At 43.8% G+C, this 25,166-nt stretch overlaps 1 protein-coding gene across 3 annotated transcripts in view; it reads left to right on the top strand.

Moving 5' to 3' along the window:
• ARMH3 (armadillo like helical domain containing 3) overlaps window positions 1–25,166 on the top strand; it is a 122,769-nt gene that overhangs the window by 75,488 nt on the left and 22,115 nt on the right. For all 3 annotated transcript variants that reach the window (XM_059476934.1, XM_059476931.1, XM_059476932.1), the window contains exon 24: window positions 13,421–13,499. In XM_059476934.1, coding sequence (XP_059332917.1) covers window positions 13,421–13,499 — 79 coding nt within the window. The remainder of the gene's footprint in view (window positions 1–13,420; window positions 13,500–25,166) is intronic.

Genomic DNA, 25,166 nt, shown 5'->3' with positions numbered 1-25,166 from the left:
ATGAACACACTGAGCAGGGAACAGTCATGCCAGCCTGTAATACACCCCAAACTTGGGCCTGCTACCAGCACCTCTGGCCTGCTGCCAGGAGCCTGGCAGCACCTTGTGCAGAGCAGTTGCACATCTCCTCTGAGTGCAGGGATGTTGTGTCTGAAGGCTTAGAGATCCACAGAGTCCTGCTCTTTGGCAAGGAGTCCTGCTAGAAAGGGAGGCAAAACATTAGTCCTTGGTAGTTCTGTTTTGTGTCTATGTGCAGTGTGCAAGGAAATACTCTGTGCTGGAGCCAGGGGGTTTATTTTAGAGATTGCTTGGAAAGACTTGGATGTAACCATTTTTTGGTGTACAGCTGAAATAAAAACACTTTTCAATATTTGCCAATTCTTATTTTGTAATATCACCTCACTTTTTTGCATAGCTGGATGCTTTCAACATGCAGGTTTGTCATTTTTACCCCAAACCTTATGTTTCAAAATTGAACTGAAATCTTGAATTTTGTCCAAAGTTTTGAATCATCTCAATTTACGGACAAATATGGAAGGAAAAGAAAAAACCTTTTAAATTTTGTTCACCTTTCTTATTTAGTTATTATGCAGCTTATCTGAATCCAAATACAGTTTTGCCCTTTAGATAGCATTCATGGTTTTATTTGTTTGGGTTTATATCTTTTTTTGCTTTCCATATCTAATTTTTGTTCCAGGAAGAGGTTTATACAGTTCTAGCTTTCTTGAATAATGAGCATGCTGCCAAGCCTTGGCTCTTGCAAACTGCTAAGTGCTGTGGCTTATTAGCATCAAATGCCACAGCCCATCTCACTTTGCTCCATTGCTCAGTGAGTGCATGCTGGCTGTTGTATTGGGTTTGTGGCAAGGGTTTGGTGGTGGGGCTGCAGGGGTGGCTTCTCTGAGAAGCTGCCAGAAGCTTCCCCTGTGTCCCATGGAGCCAGTGGCTGCCAGCTCCAGGGTGGATCCACTCCTGGCCAAGGCTGAGCCCATCAGTGGTGGTGGTGGTGCTTCTGGGATAATTTAATTATGAAGGCCAAAAGTGACCCCATGGGAAGCCCTCTCTGGAGCAGACTGAGGAATGACCTGTGGTGCCATGGAGAGAGGAGCCCACACTGGAGCAGGCTTGTCCCTGCAGAAGGGGCCCATGCTGGAGCTGCCTGTTCCTGAAGGATTGCACTCTGTGAGGGGACCCACATGGGTGCAGTTTGTGAAGAACTGCAGCCCGTGGGAAGGACTACATTGCAGAAGTTCCTGGAGAACTGTCTCCCATTGGATGGACAGACCCACACTGGAGCAGGGGAAGTGTGTGAGGAGTCTCATTACCCATCTCTGATTTCATTGGCAATGAATTAAACTAACTTCTCCAAACTGAGTCTGTTTTGCCAGTTGGTAACTGGTGAGTAATCTCTCCCTGTCCTTATATCAATCCATAACCTTGTCATTATATATTCTCTCACCTTTCAGCTGAGAAGGGAAAAGACAGTGTCTTTGGTGGGCATCTGACATCTAGCCAGGGCTAACCCACCCTGGCTGTTAAAGCAGCAATTAATTGCTTTGATACTGAATGGGTTCTGTAATCATCTGATCTGTAATTTAAAAGAATAATCAAAGTTCTCTAATGACTCTCATGATTTAATTCCTTCATGAGTCTTGCAACAGATGAGAAAATTTTGCCATGCAAGCTAACTTAGAGTAGCTGGAGAGCTGCTGGCAAAGAATGCTTTTTAAATCCAGTCAGGAAAAAGATGTCTTAAGCAAGAGCAGTGTGGGTGAAGGGAAAACAGGGTTTGGTCGGTGAACAGTGAGCAAGTCTGATTGCTTTCTGTTGCTCTAACACATTTTTTGCTGCAAATTGGACTAGAGTTTTTGGAGCAAGATTTTTACAGGATTTTACCTGGCAGTAAATGCTGTATCAGTCAGCCTAGAGCAGTGCTGGATCTGGGTTAAGTTGTCAGAAATTTCTAAGTGTGTGTCTATCAATAGTAAGTAGTTATGCATATGCTCAGAAGGAATGCTAGCCAAGGGAAAGAAGGCGTGCAAAATTTTTTTTCTCTCTAAGTGTGGTGGAATCTGCAGTGTCACAAAAGCATGCAGTAATCATTGACAGTTTAAAACTTTGTAATAGTGACCTGTATATGTGCTGAATGCCTTTTTTTAAAGATATGCCTGTTCCTCCATGTTTTCTAAAATGCTTAAATTGGGCAGCTTTTCCTTCATGGCATATGCCAGCACTCCTATCCCCAACGTTTCTAGTGCTGGGCTGATTTTGCTAATGGTGGTTCACAAGCAACACCAGGGAAAAGATTCTGGCCCCTGGCCTGCCGACAGAAGAGTGGTTAGGTGGGACAGGAGTAGGAATCAGCCTGCTGCAGTGGTTGGACCACCAGAGAAGTGCTGCCTTCAGTCTTTGAATGGAAGAGCTAAAAGGAACTGAGGAAAATCAAATAGCTGACAAGTAGTTAACACTGCGTTTTTGACAATGTGAAATGACAGGTCAAGATTTCAACAGCCTTTTAATGCTTAGATTTAGTTGTTCACTAGAGCAATTCTGAATCAAATAGAGCTCAGAAAAATTAATACAACCAAGTGGGGTGACTTCCTTTTTGGTATTAATTATTTTTCAAAAAACTGTAACAGATGTTGCTTTTTTCATTAAGTTTGGTGGGGTTTTTTTTTTCTTGCATTTTCACTTGATTATGGATAACATTTATTTGTGTGGTTGCTGAATTGGGAAGTTGTGTGGTCTTCTCCAAATGCTGAGTGTCTACAAACCTTTTCAGCACCAACTGAATACACGGATGCTTTGTGTTTCAAATATCAAAAAGAAAGGGGATAAAACACAGACTGTGTTGCTCAACTCAGAGGTTCACTCAAAGCCTGGAATATTGCATTAGAAATGTTGGTATAAGAATTGTGCAGCTTAAGCTTCAAAAAGAAACTGGCTTGAGCTATGCAAAGTTACTGCCCTGGTTACAATTAATATTCCTCCCTCGTGTGTAGTTGTGTATTAGCAATTATAAGGAAAAGGCAGAGGCAAGCCTTTAGCTCTCCTTTCATAGAGAAAAGTCCAGGGCTCCTTCCTTAGATTTTTCAGATCCTCGGCCACCTGTATTATGTCACATGTAACTCGTTAAAAATCATGTGGCCTTTTTTTGCATTATGTTTTTGAAAGAGCCTTGAAAAACACTTAAATTCTAAAGCAGGAGAGATATATCAGTAGCAGAACACTGTAGGAGTTGGGCTTTTTGTTTGATTTGATGGATGGGAAAACATCAGCAGTTAACTTGGAAATGTTTGGTGTGCTGCTGTTTCTAAGACTGGAGTACCATACTTCACTTTTGAAATAGAAAATGCACTTCACTGGCCTTGCTTTTGCTAACACCCGTACAAAGAACAGAGCAGGAAAAAAGCTTATGTCTAAATTACAAACCCAAAGTTTTGAGAGAGAGGTGAGCATGTATAGACATGTCAGGGATGATAGTGGGTGGTTTGAAAAGAAACTGAATTTCTCTACTTCTGTGACATGGGAAAATGTTCCCAAAGATTTGGACTTCAACAGCCAATTCAGCTGAACGGGTTTTGTCAACATCTGCCTGAAATCCACTGCAGGATAGGGATGGGTGAAGTAAAAGCAAAACCCAGAAAACCCCAGCTCTGTTGAAGTGATTCTGGAAGCCCTTGGTGAGGCAGATTAATAAAAAAAGTTGCCCCTTGTCCTCTGGGCTGTGATGAGTTGATCCCAGTCCTCCTGTGGTCCGGAACTGGGAGTGTGTGGGCACTGGCGAGTTTATCTGTGGCATTTTGCTCTGCAGGAACAGTGGATTTACAACATGCTTGTTGCCAGTAACTCAGTCGGTGACTTGATCAATGTCAATAAATCACTTGCTTCTGATCATCAGCTGTTAGTGAGAGTAGAGATCTCAGTAGTGTAGATACTTGTGAGATGTGTGGATAATGGGATGGAGGGGGCTCGGCTTTCAGGGAGATGGGTCAGGTTAAGGCAGTTAAATGGGGAAGAAGATGGGTATACATGAAATACAACAAAGGAGATAAGATGGACTCTCCACTGGTCCATAAACCAGGTAGCCTGTCTCAGGAAAACAGAATCTTAATCAACTACAGGTCCTCCAGTCCTTCAGACATTAAATAAATATCCTGAAAAGAATACCATTCATTCAGCTGTAATGCTGTTGGACTCTAGCTTTCCTTGCCATTGAAAACCAACTTCACCTTGTCCCAGGTGATGTGTGGTGACATCTTTGTTGAGGATGTGGTATTCACTTGGGGTGTGTCTGGGAGTGTCAACAGAATCCATGCTTCAGTCTTGGTCCTGGATTTTGGAAGTATCTGAATTCCACTAGACATTTTTCAACAAATGTGACTCTCATTTGCACCTGTCTGACAAGAAAAACATTGGGAGGTTTGCAACATCTTGTATTTTCAGAGGATTGGACTGTAAATAATGGGTTTTGCTTGGCATGGCAGTTGGTGGTGTCTCAGAGGCTGATATTGTGAACCCTGATTTACGTGGCTGTGCAGGTACAGCCATAGCTGACACTTGGTGTAATTAAGTTAATTAAATACCGTTGTGGGACTCATTTTAATTTCCTTTGCAAAGTAGGTTTGACTGTCGCTGATTCTTGCTTAGACAGTGTTCCTTCCCTTCCTCTCTCTGTAATTTAATATCCAGCTACTTCACGACTCAATTGCATTGTTCTAACCCTTCACTCACTCAATACAGACAAATGCTGATCCTTCAGGCCCTTCCTTTCCCTCTGGGACTTGTGTTGCAGGCACAGGTTTTACTCTGAGTCAGTAAAATAAGGTTGTGCTCCATGACCTACAGAGAGAGAGGTTTGTCTTGCTGCCACAGCCTGCAAACAGGGTGTTCAGGACCTCATGCAATACCTGCTGGCTCACACCTGACAAAATGAGTTAATAAGAGTCGTTTCCAGTGTGCTCTAGATAATGCAGGGTTGATGGCAAGTTTTCACTAAGTTAATTAAACTAGCAGCCTACTCAGAGCCTTTCTCAGAGAGCTTTAAAAGGTCCCACTGGGATGACTTATAAACTTTCTAAGTCTCACTCTTAGCTTGATATGTTTGGAAGCTGGTGTGTGCATCTGTACAGTATTTTGTGCTAGATGCAGTATCCAATAATCCAGGCTTTCCTCAACAAAGTTAAACATCCTGTGATTAAATACTGAGGAAGATACTAAACGTAATTAAAAAACTTCAGGTTAAGATTCTGTTTGAGGTTTTGCCATGTGTCTTGTGTCTCAGGAGGCTTGGATGGCATCCTGTAACCTGAATTATGAAGCAATGGGTAGATGCTGACCCACTTATAGCACTTGCAGAGAATAAATATTTGCCATAATGCTATACTTCAGGTCCTAACCAGAGAAAGTGGCCATGCAAACATGTATGGTGAACTACTGTCAAATGTGCTTTTTTACCCTCTTTTTTTTCTTTGTTTAGTTTTTATTTTTCCCTTGCCTTCTGGATGAATTATTTATTCATACTTTGCTGTTTGTTTTAGAGAGCAGGTTGCCTTGTACGTGAGAATTAAAAGGTACTTTTTAAAAGCATATATTAAGGAAGTTTCAAAGAAGGACTTCTCATTTTCAAAGTCGTCTGAATCTTCAAAATTGGTAACACAGATGTGGAAGAAGCACAGATATTGTGCCTAAAATCCAGTATGCTGACATAAATCATGGCTGGCTCTCACACCCGGGACATGCTAGAGTGAGCTGCAGGTTTTAGTGCTGGTGGCCTGAACACAGAGTTCCTCTATTCCATCACACAGCTCCAGCTCTGTTTGTAGTCAGAGGTGAGCAGCTATAGTTACCTGCTGCTCTCTGGAATTGAGGTGTAGTGAAGGGTTGGCTTTTTAATGTCTTTACTTTGGTACATGTAAACTCTTGCCACACTCTCACCACTACTAGCCAGCTGTTTTGTAGCAGTGTAATGTTCCATAAAATATGTCATTTGATCTCTCATAAATTACATGTTTGAGATGAGAAATGCATTTGTTATCAAGTGATAGCTTTGTTGTAGAACAGTCAATTACAGATTGGGAGATGAGCAGGAACACAGCTCAGTCTGGTGCCCTGAGCTTCAATAGATATTTTCACTCTCTGTGCCTGGGTAATATTTTTTATTTTGTCATTCATACCACTTAAACTATCAGTGTCACTGGTTACATATACCTAAGAATTCTGATGCTTACTTATTGAGAAAAGGGAACAGAAATGATTCTTAGATTAGTTTCCAGTGATGCACTGGCTGCGTGAAAATAGGTGAGTAGATAAATTCCCTAAATTGTAGTCTCAAGTGAGGTTGTGCAGCTGTTCCAAAAGGTGAGTTAACTGCTCACCCATGAGGATCTCCTTAGTTAAGGAGACAAATAGAAGTTAAGTGAGGTATTTGATTTGCTTGACTTAAATTTATAGCCATGAACTGTAAAAAGAGAAAATCAGCATATCCTGCAGCTGTGGTGATAGAGTGTTAGTATCCAGCAAACACTGAAGTGCCAAGATGCACTGTGTAGCTGCCGGGTGGTTCAGAAAGCACAACTTCTGCTTCTGCCCCTGCAGAAGGGAGCTTGGTGAAACCATGCTGAGAAATGGAGAAGCTCAGTTGCTGTGTGTGCACTCTTTTGTCCCCTCCTTATTACATAAATAGAGCATGTATCTCCCTCTGCCATGGAAGCTGTCACTGGGATCAATAGTTTTCAGGATGGCAGAATTGAACAGGTGTAGCAGTTGCTTCTCCTCTGAAATGCTGCAGTGCTGACTCGGATATTTTCAGTGTGCTCTAAAGCAAATGCTTTTGACTAAAATATCCTTTTGTCTTGGGTTCTTCCCTGCAGTTTATTATTGTGTCTGAAAGGTGCCTCCCACTGTGAGTTGTGGACTTTCAGCTTAATGTCAGTACTCATTAAATTGTAGGAGCAAAAGAAATTTAACAGACTGGAGTTAAACCACAGTAGAAGGAAGAATTTGGTGCACAGTTCCAGGGAGTTTGCTTGCTTTTAATTGCTGCAGACAGCTTAGGTATGGTAGGTATGTGTACTTCACAGCAATGCTTCATGGATGTGTGTTGAAATAATCTAAACCCTCTCACCTCCTGCCAGGTGGGGTTGTACATATGAAGCAACTCAATCTCATTGTTGCAGGCATGGAACAGATGGGGTTTTATTGTCTGGAGTTCTGGGAGTGCCTATGAGGGCAATGTCAGCAAGATCCTTGCCCCAAACAGCACTTGCTGCAGGAAGAAGACACAGCTTGCTGCAGCAAGATTGGCTTGGAAGCTTTGCATAAATCTCCAGCAGACATGGTTTTGATGGCATGTATGGGAGAAAAGGAGAGAGGGTTTGTGTTCATTTTGGTCTCTGTGTTGTGTGTAATTTACTTGCTGCCTTGTGCTTGAGCAGTTTCCAACATACCACATAGTAGAACACTGAGTCTTACCACCTTGGGTAAAACACTTTGTGGAAGTGATTGCTCTTATTTCCATTTCATAAAGGAGAAACTAAGATGTATGAGAGGGAGAGGGAACTGCTGTGGCAAATCACAGAGAAACTGTTTACTTACTGATTCCTGTTCCTGAACAACAACTACTTCATCTCAGGCCTCCTTTTTAAAGTAAAGCAGCTTTGTGGAGTATGATGACAGACAACTATGCCCTTTCCTGCTTGCCTATTCCTAGCCTTCATAATGCATGTGGCTTAGTGTGTGCTGGAGTATTTGTCCATCTCAGATCGTGCCAGTTCTCATTGCAGAGGGCGAGTGAACTGGCTGCCTTTGCCGTGCATTCAGTTTTACTCAGTGAGGACTGAGATGCATTCCCTGCTGCCCAGTGTGCTGTGCTGGCTTGAGCAGATGAGAAGATGAATGTCTGCAGTGAGTATAAGGTCACCCTTGATTTCCTGGGAAGGGGTAAATACCAGCCAAGAGCTGCTGCTTTTCTGTTCCACTCTAGCACAATGTAGGAAGAAGTGAACTTGTGGTGTTGCTTTTATTGTGCAAGAAATGTTTGGGAATCCATAAGGATACTTTGTCAGGCACTGCCTGCTGGACCTGTGAGGTAGGTGCAAAGGCCAGGTTCATGCAGCAAATGATGGCTCAGCATTCCCATCTCTATAATAAGCTTTGCAGCCTTTCTGTTCTTCCCTTAGCCTACTTTCAGCACCTCCACAGTGCTTTACTTTGTTGCTCAGGATAAGAGGACAGTGTTGTCTTATGGGACACTGGCAATGTAGCTGCTGTCAGGCAAGAGTGGGTATTAGACAGCTCATCTGCAATAACTTGATGGGGAGAGTCTGGAGGTCAGAGAAAACGTGCTGAAGAAATGCTGCCTGCCTGAGCAAAGTGATTTTGCTTTCCCTGCACATTGGACCCAGCCCAGCTCATTGGGAGGTTAAGGAGGGTGAGGGGCCTTCCTTACCATGGAGGATCATTTGGGCTGGAGGATCCTGTTAATTGTGGGCCCAGTGCCTTCGTGTTGCTGGCGTGTTTCACTTCTCACACCTGATGTTACAACTAGTGGTGAATTAAACTCAGAAATTAATTAAACCTTTTCTTTCCATGCATGCCATATTACTTTTCATAGGAGCCCTTTCCAGTCAGCAGAATTTGTGTCTTCAAAAGTTCTTTTACTCTGGGCCTCTCTGCAGGGCAGCACTGGTTGTTTCTCTATATCAAGGAGTAACTCTAGGCAGTTTTTAAAGACTATAAACCTAAGTTTATAAATGTTATTGTCTGTGGAGCTACTGCAGCCACTGCAGAAGCAAGTCCTGTTGCAGTAAACACAGTTAGGGTGGGGGAATGCAGCTTACCTGGGGGATTCCTTCTCTCACTATAGCTCTAGGCGAGAGCCACAGTGTCATGTCCCTATTTGGGGAACAAAAAATCAGTAGGCCCACATGGAAATTCTTCTGCTTCTCACCTTCCAGCATATGTGGTTTTGAGGGAGAAAGGGCAAATAACAGTCACTTCAGGACTGGCCAATTTCTGCAGCCTCAAGAATAACCAAAGTAGAAACTTTCCAGCAGTTGGAGCTTTCCAGTTTGCAGAGGACAGACTGCCCTGGGATGAGTTGCTGTTTCTCTGATCCTCCCTGTTCTGCAGTTTTTCACCTCTGTGTATCTTGATCCTATCTGCCCTTCTATCTCCTTTTTCCTATCTCTCTATAATTCCTTCAGTATACTTTCTGTGTTTTTCTGTCCATGGTTTATCTCAAACTGAATTGCTTTGTGAGGCTCAGTAAGGAGCAGCACTGTTACATATTCTGTTGCCAATGAGCTTTTCTATGTTTTCCCTGTTCTCTTGCATTTGAGACCTTTGGCCCCTGGGACAGAGGCTTTCCACCACTCTGGATTGGTACAATACCTGTTACAGTGGGACCTGCTTTTACTGTCTAATAACATGATTAATACAGCTAGTACAAATAAATTATTCATCTGCACTTTGAGTCTTCTAAATCAGAGTGATTTTTCCTGCAATCATTCTCTTTCTCATGTAGAATTAAATGAATGCAGTAAATATGCAATAAATGCAAAAACACATAAATTCAAGTGTCCTAGGTTGTTTATCCTGAGAAATATGCAGGTTCATTCAATATGTCTCTACATGTTTCTGGCATCATGGTGTGTAGGTAGCTTGAAGAGCTGCATGAAGAAGTGATGTGAGATGTGTGTTTTTTGGAGACCACTGGTATGCCTTGTGTATTTACTGGGAGATAACATCTCTCCCCAGGAGATTGAGGAATATAGAATGTGGAGATGGCTTGCAATCTGCCTTAGAGCACTAAGCATTAATCTCAAGACAAGACACTGAGAGTCGTTTTTTTAATTCCTGAGCCTTCTGCTTATTCAGCATCTTTCCTTTACCCAGTGACAGTCTCCTGTTGTCAGTTCACTGCTGAACTGTGGATCTGTCAGAGGAGGCAGTGTGGCTGAAGTGACATCTCTCAGTCCCTGGAGAATTGTGTCCCACAGGTGCTGTGAAATTTGTGTGACACATGACAGCCAGCCCCACTGAGGGACTTGGCAGTGTGCACACATGTGAGTGCCCATCCTGTGGAAGGCTGTGTGGGAACTGCAGCATTTTGTCTTTCAGTTGACACTTCACCATTTCCTTGCTTTACAAATGTGTTGAAGATGTTCACGTTTCATGAATACCAAACACAAGGGTTTTCTTTTTTTGCCTCCCATGATCAATATGAAGATCTCAGTGGAACACATAATCACAAATCTTTTCTAAGTGCTTTAACCGCTCCCTTCCCCCTCCTCAAAGCTGCTGGCTGGTGTGGCAGTAATTGAGGCAATCACAGTGTAAAAATAAATCATTGCCAAGGACCAGCTGTTATGTGCTGGTGTGGGAACTAATGGTGGCAGAACCACTGGTTCTTTTGTCTATAACACTGTGTTTCAAAGTTCTGGTCTTCCATTTTCTCCAGGATCAAATTGAAGAGGCATCTCTGCAAAGTGAATTCCAGCTGTTAATCAGTGAAGATCCCAGGAGGCCAGTTGCCAAAAGCATGCCGCAGGGACAAGATGTATTTTGAGAGGTGGAAGAATAGCAGAGGTGTATGACAATAGCTGATGCAGAAAGGTGTTTTTTGGCCTGGATAGCAATGGAATTTCTCATAGCAGATGAGAAGGAGCTGCCTCATGTGCGAAGCCTGGCCTTGGTGGGTGTGTTGGGCAGTAAGAACCTGGCTACACAGAGTCAGGAATGAATCCAAGCTCTTCATGCTTCTCTGCCCCAGGCTGCCTGTGGATTCAGGAAGGTAGCTCTGCAGATGGTCAGACTGGGGAGGAATTCTGCATAATTAAAACAAATTAAATAGTTGAACTTCATCTAATCACTGAGGAGTTGCCCATTCACCTTTTGGGAAATGAGGAAGGAGACTCAGATTCTTTTCCTTCCTTGATGTCTGTTGATTCTCACTGCAGTGGCAGCTGGTTGCTGGTTTTGCTTTCACTGTTGAAGCCCAGCTGTGATTGCAGGTGCTGCTCCACTAGCTCAGATCCAAGGGGAGACTTGTGAGCAGGCAGCCCATGCTGAAGTGCTTCACAGCAGTGGGTACAAATGAATGCTAAATCTGTTCCCTGGTAAATGTTGGAACCATGGGAGTGCACTGAACCCCTCTGAGCTGCCAAACCTTCTGTCAAGCCAGAAGTTAAGTTGTTGTAAGTCTGTGTTCCATTTTCTTTCAATAACTTGCAATGTGTCCTGTAGGGGTATAAATATGACTCCAGCCAGGCATGAAGCTGGCAGTTGAAAGCCAGAGTGCTGGAGAGGCTGGGTAATGGACAGTGTGATTGTGACTGTGGTCACACTGAAATGGGAAGAGTGGCCATGTCTCCACCTGGGTGTTTGTCCTTCTCCAGAGGGAAGGGGGTTGCAGAAAGCCTGGTAGAGGCACTGCTGAATTTGTTTTCTGGATGTGTCAAGGTTGGTGAGAAGGCAGAAGTCCCCCTGTGGCAGGTGTGTATGGATGCTGTCGGAGCAGCTGCAGGGGTGACAGGCCTTGTGTGCTGGCTGGCCCCTGGTGTGTGATGAAGTGTGGCTGGGAGTGTGGCAGTGAGGGTATCACAGCCAGGAGGGTGAGCGAGATCATTCTGTCCTGCTGCTCTGAGACCCCACCTGGGTGCAGTGTCCAGCTCTAGTGTCCTCAGCACAGGGAGGACATGGACACTGGATGGAGCCATGAGAGTGTTCAGAGGGATGAACCCTTCCATGACGACTTGCTGAGAGGACTGGAGAAGAGAAGGCTGTGGGTAGACTATTGCAGCCTTTCAGTACTTAAAGGGGACTTACAAGAGAGCTAATGAAAAACTTTTTAGCAGAGCTTGTTGCAACAGGATGAGGGATAATGGCTTTATCTGGGAGAGTTGATACAGATTATATATGAGAAATAAGTTTTAAACAATGAGAGTGGTGAGGCATTGGAACTGGGTGGATGACCCATCCCTGGAGACATTCAGGGTCAGGTTGGATGGAGCTCTGAGCAACCTGATCTTGTTGAAGATATGTCTGCTCATTTCAGGGAAGTTGTGCTAGATGAGCTTTACAGGTCCCCCTGAAACTGAAACAATTCTTTGAGTCTATGAATTGCAGATTCTGTTTGGGTTGGAGGTTTTTTGGGGTTGTGGTTCCCCCTACTCCCTCTCTCCACACCTTCCACACTCTTTAACTGTGTATTTAAAGTAAGGATGCTTGTAGGTAGGTTTTTATCCACCTGTTCTGACTGGCACCATTGAATATCAAGTATTCCTAGACTGGGGCACAAGCTCTTAAGCTGTGATGAGGTCTGGAGAAAGCAGCTGAAAGTCCTTCTGCAGGTGGAGGAATGGGGAGGAGGGAACCCATTAGAGTACAACAGGGAGGACTGGACTGAATTTTCATGCTGATGAATATGGGAGTGGAAGCCCTGACTCTGCTGCAGTGTAATCTGGCTGAGCAAGTGTTCTCCAGGCACGGTCAGAACTCATCTGTGCTGAACACTGACATGGCCTATTCCCACGGTGAATGTTTACCTCAGCAGTGGGGCCCATGAGTAATATCCCAACTGGAGCAGTTGCAAACTTTGTTCCAGGGTGTCTTTTCTGTCCTGCCATTTATCTTTGCAGCAGCACCTGACAAGAAGAAGGAAGGCCAAGGAAATGCTCCAGCTGCAGTTCGGTGGGGTTTTTTTTCCCCCCAGTTGTTATTTTACTTTCAATTTCAGATTTCTCACATCTGCTTCTAGATCCACCTAGAAGGTAAAGGGAGTGGTGCAGATTTGTGCAGCTAGTGAGAGAAATGAGGCAGAAGAACAGGAGTTACGAGTATTTGCTGCTGTGTTTGGGACAGTGACATAAGTTCTCTCTAATGATCTAAATTGGGGTGAGGACTGAAGTCGTTATGGTAAGAATTCAAAATGTAGTGCTTGTAGTGATGGATGACTGCAAGTCAGCCAGCTATAACATTTTAAATGAAGTGAAAATCCAAAGCAATAAACTATCAGCTTCATCATATCAGGCAACAAAGTTTCACAAAATGCCAGGCCATGCTGAGGGCTGCAGTTCCCTGAGCAGGATGGGGCAGTGATGGCTGGGTTTGCTGTGGCTCTGCTGGAACACAGAGCAGTTTGCAGCCTGTTCCCAGCAATTCCCCCTGCCAGAGCAGCAAGCTCAGGCCAGTATCTGCTGGGACAAAGGCACCCATGTGTGGGACAGTGCCTGTGCTTGCACCTTCCAGTGAGCTTTTGTCAGGATCTGCATTGCCATCAGCACAGCAAACACTACCTTGTGGTGAGGGAAGAATTTCATGCAGGACTGGCTCCATGTGCACCTACACTGGCAGGGAATTTCTGCTGCATCTCTAAGCTGTTCCTGAGACCTCTGAAAATTTCCCTCCTTTGTTTCAGAGCCATCATCAATCACTTCAACCCGAAGATAGAGTCTTATGCTGCAGTGAATCACATATCACAGCTCTCCGAGGACCAGGTAAGCCAGGCATGCCATGGCCTTTTCTCATGTTGACCTCTGCAATGTGGGTGTTCAGGAATACCTTGAGCTCCCTGGGACTGGTGATGTGGCAGCAGTAGGAGGTGCAAGTGGGACTCTCCTTTCCTCGTTCAGATGAGGGTGAGAGAAAGAAAAGCAAGAATTGCTTTGGCCAATTTTACCACCACATAGAGAGATTTTGGTCCTGCAGATGTAGAAGGATGGGTACAAACAAGCAAAATATTCAGCATTGTCAGCAAGTGTATTTGGACACTGTGAGGATGCTGGCATTTAGAATGGGACAGGAAGTTTTTGGCAGCAAACTTGGTTATCAGAGAACTGTTGAATGTAGTTTGATGGGGTTTTTATGGTGGTATTGGGGACCTAGAGCTCTGACAACAACTGGTAAACATTTTCTAGGGTAATTGAATTCAGGTGAGTTAGATTTTAAAAAGCAGGGGTTTTTAATAAAGAGGGTGATTGTGTTAGGTTTCCCTTCCTTAATTTGCCCTGGTTTACTATCTTCGTGTTCTGCTGGTATTGCATAAATTTGTAAACGTGGCTTTTTGAAAATAGGCTACTGTGAGTGGTCTCAGGAATGGAAGAGATGGCCTATTTCCCAAAATAAAATATCAGAATTATACATTAATCACTCTTAGAGAGATAAATGACTCTGCAGAAGCATGTGGTGGACAAAATGCAGAGCTGCCAATGAGAGCTTGGGGAATTCTCCCAGATACAGCTACATCAACAACTCTGGACCTTCTGGGGAAGAAATTGTTTATGCAGTCCAGGACAGACTTCATTTAAGTCACCTTGGGTTGCCCCTAACACTGGATGGGATCCCATCCTTGTGTGTGCTAGAAGGTCCTGGCTGTATCCTGCTCTGCAATCATTTCTCTTTCTGTCCATGATATTTTTACTATTTCTTTATTATACCTTTCCATGTTTCCCACCAACCTTTTCATTTAGTAACCTACTTGATCTGTAATATGTAACACCCCAGAGTTAGGATGAATGCTGTACTGATGCAGTGTGGGGGGAAAAAGGTGGCCCCTACTGGTTTCTATTCTCTTCTTGGTATAGTTGGATAGAAGAACATTGGTTTTAATTCACTCAGTTTTCCTTACTGTTCTGCGTTTGAGAGTCACTGTATCCATAGCTATGCTTTGTGGTGGTTTATGTTATCAATCCTCATTCATTGATGATACACTGATTACATCAACCCAGGCCTCTAAAAAAGAAAAGCCTTTGATAGCCCAATTTAAAACAGGAGGCTTGGATAGAGGGGAATTTTGCATAGTCTTTGAGTTAGTCTGAGAAAGGAAATGAGCTTTTCACTGTCAGCTCTGTGTAGTATTCATCCACCAGCAGTTCAGGGAGGTCAGGTTAAATCCTTTCTTCCTTGTGTGTTATTCTTTAAATAAAATCCCTAGCAGCAGGCAGATAATGAAATCAGTGCTGATGCATGAAGCATTTTGAGGAAGATGATTAGGAAGTTGAAAGGCAGACAGATTTCTCTTTTTTCTCTCTTCATGCTTTCTCTCAACATAGGGAGAATATAAAACAAAATAAAGCAGTAATAGCCCCAGATGAACTGCAGAGAAATAAGGGAGATGTCACTGTGGTGAGGGAGTGTGTGGTCCCTGGGTGTTTATTCACCTGCAATTTACTGCACCAGGAGGAGAGGGATGGAGACTTCTTGCCTCCACTTGCAGCTGTGCCAGTGAGCTCAGGTCTGTGTGTTTGGACTGTGGTCTCCCCTCTGTCAGTGGCTGTAAGTGCATGAGCCATACTGGTAGTTGGCCCAGATCAAGCCCAGGCTCTGGCTTTTGTGGGCTAACAGAATTTGCTGTTTTCATTGTGTGAGCTGTTCAGCATGTGTGTGGGAAGGGGAGGGATCAAGCTTGCCTTCTGGCTGCTGCAGTCTCTTTCCTTTTTTGTTTTTCCTTCCAGCTGTACCTTTGTTTTAAATTGTGTGTTCACTTAATTACCAATTTCTCTGTTCTCCTTAAATATTTTCTACACAGAATCCACCATCCTTTATAGCCCTGTCTTTTGAAGTGTACCACATTGAAATATTTAATGCTGACATTTAGATTGTGTGTCCACACACAGATAGTACATTTGAGACTGGTCATTTTCTCCTTTGAGTTATTCTGGTAGTTTCAGAAGACTTATGTTTCTTTAGTGGAAACATTTGTTTTTAGAATTTTAAGGGTAAAACTTTCCTTTTAATTAAGATTTCCTTCTCAGACACCAGTCTTTTTCTGCATTCTTGTATGGCTGCTTACACTCCTCTGTGGTAATCTCCTGCTGATCAGGCAGGTATGTCTGACACAGCTTTGTGTGAAGGGGGATTTCCAGCTGCTCTGCTTTGTTTCAAATTCACCTGAAGCTAAGTTCTGACACCATGTTCATGTGTTAGATTATTTATTTATTTTTATGTTTTAATGTCCTTAAATGTAGCTAAGTAATCAGCTGAAAGAGATTTTGCTCTTTTTCTTTTCCTAATCCTATTGAAGCCTTTATTACCTTGTTAATTACCAATGTCCATTTATTACTATTCTAAGTCTGTCATTTCAGGGCTTTCTTCTTTTTTATTTACAAGCATTAATTTTAACAATATTACATGCTGGGAGGATTTGTAGGCCCTTGAAAATGATGGATGTGGGATTGTTTTAAGGGTAGGCTATTAATGCCACTGTAAGTTCTCAGCCCTAGAGATTTCCAGGAACCATAGTCTGAATATGCAGGTTTCTGGTCTAGGCAGGTATATTTGTAAGACTTCATGGAACTGCTTTGCTGACTGTTGTGGGGTTTATCCAATGTTCTTATCAGAAATAGTGGGAAAAGACCTTTTCCATCCCATATTCTCCAGCAACGAGTGGGAGATTCCCAGGGGCAAGCAAACAATGATCCACTTCAGCCTATAAACACAATGGGATCCTTAGTGCCCTCTGCAAAGCATTTCCTTGCCGAGGCAAACTCAGGATCCTTCCCAGTCATTAGCTGGTTTGACCTTGCTGTAGTTCCTCACCATGAAGCAGGGAATGTCTTAGCTAGTTATTGGCATCTTTCCTCATTTGCTAATTTGTTAAACCCGACTACAGTGTTAATTTGTTGTTTTGTGGTGTTCTCTCAACACATTTGGTTCCTCCCTGCACATCCTTTAAGGGACTGAAATATGCTGCACAGTCAAAAGATGGGGTTGGCCATTAACTGCCAATGTAATTTTAGCTCTCCCATGCAAGTGATTATTCCCATGTCTTCAAAGAGGTTTTGGTACATTCTTGAGTCAAAGGGCAAAATAGCCTTTTATGAAATGAATTCATAGGCTTATCTGTACTTTCCAGATGATTGGGCTGCCTTGTACTTAATATGTTGGAGGCAGTAGAATTTCTCAGTGCCATATCTGATCTGAGAAGCTCCCAAAATATTTTCTGGCATAAGCAGTTGTAGAAAACAGGGTCAAGGCAGTGAGGAAACAGCAACACAAGAGTTTCTCTGGAAGAGCAGACAAACAGAAAGGATGAACACACAGCATGAATGGTCTAGGTGGGGTCTCACATCAGCCCTTTTCTGGATGTGAAAGAGCAGCTGTTTGTAAGAAGGCAGCTCTGCCTGATAGCAGTGTAGCAGAGCTTTGAAGAAAGGCCAAAGTGAGAGGAACCCATTAGTTTGGGTTGAATCTTCTCTGAGTAGGAATGTGTTGTGGTGCCTTGCATGCCAATCAAGTCTTGTGCCAATTAGAAGACTGCTCACTGAGGTCTTGTTTTCTCTTTGGCATTTTTTCTCTCCATGATTTCCTCTTTAAGGGTCTTAAAATTGAGATGTCAGACACACAGGACTGATAATATTTGTTAGTCAGGAACATTTCTGTGGGTTTTTTTTTAGGAGAAGCCCCTCTTTTTTCCCAGCCACAGTGGGGATGTTATGTCATCTCAAAAATGGAAGTAAAGTTCAGTGTGAGAGACTGCTGTGAACACCTGTTTTATGTCTGGTAATTGCAGATGGAAAATGCTGGGAGCCAGCAAAGATTGTGATGGAAAAACAGGACAACTCTATCACTTGTGAAATTGTGACAAATGAGTGTAACACTTGGCTTGTTTCACACTGTAGTACCTTTGTAACTCAGGCAGAATCTTAGAATTGTTTCAGGTTGGAAAAGACCTTTACGATCATGTAGTCCAAGCACTAACCCAGCACTTCCAGTAGCTGCAATCCAGTTTGGTCAGGCCACTGAGGTCATACCTCAATTGCTGAATGCTCCTCCTTGCCATCCAGATGGCCTCTGTTACCTGGTGAGGCTCTGAGGGACTAACCTGCAGTGCTGCTCGAGGAGGTTCCACAAGGGGTTTGTGAAAACAGAAGGACACAAAAGGGTGTAGTTGGTTTTAGGTGCCCTAAAGTGTTTTAATTCCGAGCCATCAATGTCAGGGTTTATTCAAGTTGTTCTGGTTTCCATAACTAGTAGCAAAACCACTGGCAGACAACAAATGCTTTGTCTTTTTTTAGCAGTGCTGGCAGTGGTGTTAAAAGCCTCTTGTCAATGTCTGCGTTTGATATTTTTGAAATGCAGAGTACTGTCAGTGCTAGGTGCTACCACAGTAAATCCCCCTAATCTCTTACATTAATATAAAGTGTTGTGAGGGCTTGAGAAATACTTTATAATGGTGTTGGCATAATGGTGCTTCACTTCTGGAATGCACTGAGCTTTGGGGCAGAAGGTCTCAAGCCTGCTGGGGGTGTGTTGCACACAGTAATGGGAATATGAAACTCCAGCTAAGGAGGGATCACCAAGGCAAGACCTTAATTTAAAGTCATCATGTCTTTGCAAATGAAGCAGGGATGTTGGCTTTCATGGTCTCATTACAGACACCTACTCATGACTAATGGCTTGAAACAGATTTTATCGTTTAAATAGAAAGATCAGAGCTGCACCAGGTGAAATTGGAAAGAATCTATATAAAAAGTCTTTTGGAATTGGCAAATTGCTGGTTTGCTTAGCTGATGGGAGTTTTCTCTGGTTTAGCTATTGTCCTCTTTTTTGTTGTTGTTGCTTTTGTTGTTTTTTGTTTTATCAGAGAAATGTCCCTACTATTTACTAACACCTCAGTCTGCTTTATGCAGTGTGCCAGACTGAATGGGTCTGAACAGGCTCCAAGGTCTGATCAGCTTTGCAGCAAGGAGATTTGGAGCTGGAGGTGAGCTTTGGAGCAGTGACTTTGTGCTGTGTAGTGCCTTTTATTAACATGCAGAATGCAGTAATCTGTGCGTCACTGGAGGAGGGGGGACAAGTGTGCTAGGCCATTAGAGAGACAAAAGAAGGACTTGGATTTTTAAAAACAGCTGCTACTGGAGAGATGCTGCCCTGTTCCAGTAAGAAATGGGAGACACTCTTCCATTCCCTTCGTTCAGGCTCACCACAAAGCTGCCCCAGCATCCTGCCTCTTTCTGTTGGTGGGACTTTAGCTGCTCTGGCCTCAGAGGCAGTGTGACCCCAAAAAACCTGGGTGGCTCCTGGAGCAGAGGAATCTTTCCACCCGTTGTGCACTGCAGATGCTGAGGCATGTCTTGCTTCCACCACTTCTGTGAGCTGCCCTCTTGGGCAGATAAGGGACTGCCTTGAGGTACAAACTAGTAACAAAATAAATCCATTAAACTTCAAAGCAAGGCTTGCCTTCAATTCTTAGGGCAGTTTTCACATCCTGGCCTGGCTTTGCCACTACAGAAGGGACTGATAAGGGCCCCAAGACTGCAGTGGTGCAGGTGACCACTGAGTGCTGGGGACGTGGCTTGCAAGATCTGCCTTGGGGAGGTGCTACTCTCTGCTGGCTGCCACTGAATGCAGCTTATCTTGGTGGAGCTGGAAAGGTTTCTGTGCTGGGGCTACAGAAGCTGCACTCAGTGCTGTGAGTTCTGAGCCCAGCCTGATTCACAGCTGGGACTGTGCTGAGCATGATCCATAGGTTCAGCTTTGTAATGATCTTCCAGTCTGCATTGTGGAGACAGGCTGATGTTGCTCTAGTCCCAGTGCTTGTCCTCTTTACCAGTGAGTTTGTTTCACATAACACTTCTCAGATTTGCTTATATGTGCTTCTTTTGCACATACTTGCTTTTTATTGCTTCTAAACCTAGAAAAGGGGCTGTGGGTTGCTAGAGGAAAGGGCTGCAGGGTGGGGTCTGAGCTTTGTGCTGTCACTGTGCTGCTTTGAGCAAACCTTGAGCCCTGTGTCCTCCTGAGTGAGGGCAGCCAGGCAGCATTTGAAGTGCTGTGGGATCTGCCAGGGAAGGCTGCTGAGGAAGTGCAGAGCAGTGTTAGGGATTCCTGTCACTGTTAAGTGCCTGTATAGGGCAGGGAAAGCTCCACAGAGGATTGCAACAGAATGATCAAAACAGTCTGCATTTATAAAGATTAAATTACAACTCTGCACATCTGTGATTAAAGCAGAAGCTGTCAACGTCTGGCTTGTGTGAATGCACAATTCAATTTGCATTTTGTAAAACTTCAGATTGAGAAGGTTCTTTAATCCCTTGTGAAACAGGAACAATAGATGTTGGCTTTTGCCAGAATACCTATAGATACCATGCAAACTTCTTTGGCTGTCCTCTGTAAAGCTGGATTTATAGCACTGTGATTTGTTACTCTAGTCCTGAGCTCCACCTTAAGCTTCCTTACACTCAGTGTCCCTGTATTTGGGAGTCCTGAAAGCAGACAGAGCACAGCCTGCTGTGCCAGCTACAGACAGCAGTGTGGCTGTCATCAGCCACTCCTGGAGTCACATTTTCCTCTCACAGAAGGGGACTGACTGCAGTGACTGCCAGCCCTGCTCGTTCTGGAGCTTCTTTGGGGCAAAACTCCTGCCTTTTGACACTGCTGCTCTTCCTTCTCTCTGGTAGGATCCTGCTGTTACAGATGATGTTTTTTCTGCTTTCCTTTTCTGGATCCTAGCTAGAGCTGCAGCTGTTTCCCAAAAGTGACAAATTGGGTTATGGCTGTGATTTCAGAGTGGGAAACAAATGGAGCTTTGTGGTCTCCACCCCTCCCAGAGCAGGAGAGTAAGTGCTGCTGAGCCAAAAGGTGCCACATCTGAACAGAGCTCCACTCAGCTGTAAGATTGGTTTTTTTGGCTCTCTGACACTTGACATTTGGATGTTAAGACAGTACATAGAAATTTATTGTCCCCAGTAGGGTCCTCAAAGACAAACCTTTTAGGAGTGGAGAGAATGGCACCCCTGATGTGTGTCACTCTTCCTGTCTTCATGGGAGATCTGGGACAGGCACTGGGATTGCTCAGGGAACCAAGATGTGCCACTCAAAAGGCAGCAAGCTGGGAGAATGAATGTCTGGAGAGATGGGAGCTGGGGAAGGTGGTTCATGAGCCAAGTGCCAGGGGCTGTAAATCAATTCCACTGCCTTAGTCAGAGGCCCCAGGATTCCCCCATGGCTCAGTTAAGGCACAGAGAAGCTCCTGGGGAGCTGAGCAATGCTGGCAGCACATGCTGTTTGAGCAGCAGCATCTGCCTCGTAGCTGGCAGGGGTGTAGGCCTGCAGGAGGATTAATTCATAGCCCTGTGTTTGCTTTCACCTGAGCTCCTGTTTGGAGGAGTTCCTCTTTCACATTTTCTGATCTGTAGATTTATGTTCTCCACCAAATAATGCTTCACAGCAAGAATTTTGAAGAGGAGAAATGTATTCTGGTCTCCCAGACAAGAAACTGGTAAATTGTTGTGGAGCATTGTCTGACAGTACATACTGTTTTAGAATAAGCTGATGTGACCCAGCAAGCATCGCTGGTATCAGTGTTAACTGGTGTGTCACAGTTGTATCAATGTTAGTTTAAACTAGCAAGCTTTCCTCTTCCATGAAAACAGGTCTTAGTTAGGATGACCTCTGGCAGTAAGATGGATCAGTATGGAAAATCTCCTGTTACAATCTCAACAATCGGAGAAGGCAGTAATGTGCAGACTGTCACCTAATAACATTGTTTCCAGTGACTCCTGCCATATGCCTTAGTCCAAAGCTGGAAACTTTGCCACTGAGTGTCACTGTGTGCAGAATCCCACTAATGAACTGTCCTGCTGAAGGCTTATTTGTGCACAAACCCTATCGAGGTTTCCCAAGTGTATTTTCCTCAGCAGCTGTAATTTGGCAGACTGCATTTGTTTGTGAGTTGGATGTAAAAACACACAGAGAATGCTGTTGAAATCATACTCTGTGGCTTCCTGACTCCACTGAAAATGCTGGGTTTGAGTCCTATGTGAAAACTGTAGAAGTTCTTATGAGTGCTTCTGCTATTTGTGATGGCATGAACGAGCTTCTGTCTCTGAGACAGTGGCAGCTGCTTGCAGGGACAGACAAGGCATCATTAAAGCAATGAGATTTAGTGTCAGGGAGCTGATATGAGGTGGCCAGCTAACTCTTCTTGGGGTGCTTTGGCTTTAGGAAGGTCTGCAATACCTTTCTTCAGAGCAAACTGAGCTGCACTGGCGCCCCATGAGCATGTTTAAAACAATGGAAAGCTGGAAGGTAACAGTGCTGTGGGAATACTGTGGGAATCTGGGCACTGCTCTCAACTCCCCTCTGGTTATATTTCTTCAGCTTGTTGTAAACCAAATTACCGCTCTTCCTGCAAGTAAGGCACCACTCTTTTCACTTTGGTGGTGCATTGTGCTTTGCAGCCTTCTCCTGGTTCAGTGGCAAATAATGCTCCAAACCCAGGATGAATCAATCCATATGTGAATCTGAAAGTCCCACAGAACCCTGAGATATCTCTCATTCTGCCAGCAGTACTCTTTCCAAGTGTTTAAAGGGAGAGTGTGCTTAGCTGGCTGATTAATGACTGAGTCTCCTTTTCCAGTCTCTTCTGCACTAGAAACAGATATACCCCTCCCCAAGCCTAGGTACCAGCCTCTGCTCAGCTCTGTTTTGGTGGTGGTTTGCTGGAGTCAGGCATCTGTTCAGCTTACAGGAAACATTGGCTATCTCTGTCACCACCAAGTTTATCTGTCATTTTATAAACAGCTTACAGCACAGAATGTGGTTCTAGATGGAGCTTTATGTGACTGTATCTGCAGGTGGTTTTGTCCCTTTCATTTCTTAAGAAAGGTAGCTGTGAACTGCAGTGTAGAGTTCTTAAAGCTGTTTTGTTTGCTATTTTTGTTGAACATTTTGAAACACTAGAACAAGAACAATCTTTCCACTGATGAAAACAGAAATGTGGATTTGTGAGGGAGCTGAGGTAGGCATGCTGGAACTCAGACTTTGGTTGTCTGCTTATATTTTTTGCATCCAGGCTGCTTTGCTGGGAATTTTCTACCCTGTCATTTATGCTCCTGAAAACTAGTGACTAGTGACTTGATGGAAGTATCTCACTACAGAGCATTAGTTCTCACCTCAGCTGTAAAGATGTGCTTTTCTATTTTAAGGGATGGACCTATTTAATTACAGTACCACCTACAAGTCACTTTATAGGCATAGAAAGAAAACTTAGGTCTGTTGCTGGGCTAAACTCCCCTTCTCAGAAGAATAAAAAGAAATCTGCTGTAATACTTCATCTCAGCCTCTTTGCAGATACCTGAGCGTGACACACTTTTTGCAGGGCAGAATATTAACATGATCTAAACCTTAATTTATCTGGTTGGTGACAGATTTCCACATCATGCAGATTTTGCTGAGCTTTCCACCCTCAGTAGTGCCCAGAGGGATAATATTCCTGGACTGCTTGAGTCCTAAAGTGCTTCTGTTGCTATTTAGTGTGTTGATGCATCAGAACTGGGAGTAAGTGGTACTGGGGCTGGGCAGTTAATGTCATACCAAATGTTTTAGCATAGAGAAATTGGTCACTGACCACTCCTGTCCTAATTGCTCAGGAAGTTAGTTGTTAACATGTGATCTTGTTAGCTTTAGGCATAGCCTGGTCCCTCATTGTCACCCAGAAACCCTTCAGCTGAGTGAGGTATGATTTGAAGATGCAGGTAACTGTTCTGTTGTGAGATGAGGATTGAAGCTGCCGTGTTTTTCATACATGAGATCATAACTGAGCATGACTTCAGCTTAGGTATGTCATGGAGACCTTTTTCTGTGACGAGTTTGAAAAGGTCAGGTTAAGATGCTTGAAGAAAAATGACCAGTTGGCTTGACCCTGATCTTTATTTTAGGAAAGAATGATGCAAAAATCTGTGAAGTTAAATCTGGGGAATAAGTGGTTTTTATTTTTATGGAATAATCTGTAGAAACCTGGGGAATGGAGGGTGAAAATCTCTGCCTACGCTCTCCGAGCCCCTTACTTTCCAGTTCTTAACAGTGTTGTTATTGAAAAGGTTAATCCAGACTCTGGGCTGTCAACCCTCTGCAGTCACCTCACACAGCTGTACCTGGGTGTTTACAGACTGCTGCACATTCTTCTGCCCTGCCACTTGTGACTGAGTCAGGAACAGATGCTGGAGAAATAGAAATGTTTAAGAGAGCTGTCCTGTGTCCCTTTCTCTTGGAAAAGGCGTTGGGATCGTTCTGACGCTCGGTGTCCCTCCCTGGGAGAGGCTCTGATGAGCCTGCTGGGATAAGGGCAAGTGGCATTTCAGGCTTCTTATGTTCTCTGTAGCTCCTACTGTATGTTCCCTTCTCTGTGGGTACTGTTGTTCTGGCACAGTATTTGAGTGGAGTTTTTTCCCTGCCCTTGTTTTTTCTGTGGGAGGCTGAGTGCTGTCACACTGCTGACAGTGCAGGCAATTTGAGGATTCCTTTGCATGTGCCTTTCTGGCATTTTATGATTCGGTCTCTTTCAACATGTGATAACAGAATATAAAGTAGGTCACTTTATTTCTTTTTTGCTTTTCTTGGTTCTGCAGTTCTTGTGATGTTGGAATTCTTTCTGGTATCAGTTTTGGAGACTTGTGACTGGGAGAGTTCAGTTGGTTCCTAAAGCCTTGGTAGTCATCTTAGGATTGGGCCTTAACAGGACACTAGGGATTTTTTTTTTTTGTGGCTTTTATGTGCCTTGGGTACTTGGGTAGCCTGTTAATTAGTGCCTTTCACATATTTTAGAGAGTTGAGAAGGAAAAATGATGGGACCTTTCCTAATGCACAGCCATCACTTGCTGCTGTGCTGCATCTGGTGGCTGCTGCCAGCCCTGCCCTGCTGTCCTCTCTGAGTTGATTGTAGATGGCAGTTGTTGTCTAGAAGCAGTAAACAAAGTGAACAGCTCTACTTATTGCAGTTTGTGAAAATACACCAAATAAAAGCTTTAGGCACAGTCGCAAGCTGGGCCTTAAAAAGGCATATGGAAGAAATTCAGTCTTTGCTGAGTCAGGCCAATTCAGGTTCCAAGAAACCCCAGACCTTTAAAGTATCTGAATTTTTCAACCTGTAGACTTGCTTCTGTGTTTTATTTATAGAGTCTAAGATGTAGAAGTGTTAGGGTTAAATTATAGCACTATTTCACTGAAGCTCCCTTTAGCAAATGATACTTAGAACTGTAAGATCAGAGTCTCTACAGGGTAATTAAAAATGTGACCCCCTTTAACTTCTGCCACTGGCTTTCTTAGCAAGATAAGTGTGGTACCAATTTATTCTGTGTTAGCTGAAGGTGTGAGGGTGAGAATGGATCCCTCTGCTTTATCCTTAAAGGTGTGTTACTATGTGATCAAATGCAGGCAAACAT

This window comes from Ammospiza nelsoni, chromosome 8 (genome assembly GCF_027579445.1).
Source record: "Ammospiza nelsoni isolate bAmmNel1 chromosome 8, bAmmNel1.pri, whole genome shotgun sequence".
NCBI lineage: Eukaryota > Metazoa > Chordata > Aves > Passeriformes > Passerellidae > Ammospiza > Ammospiza nelsoni.
The sequence above is the reverse complement of the archived record's forward strand: the minus strand, read 5'-3'. Positions and strand labels throughout refer to the sequence as shown.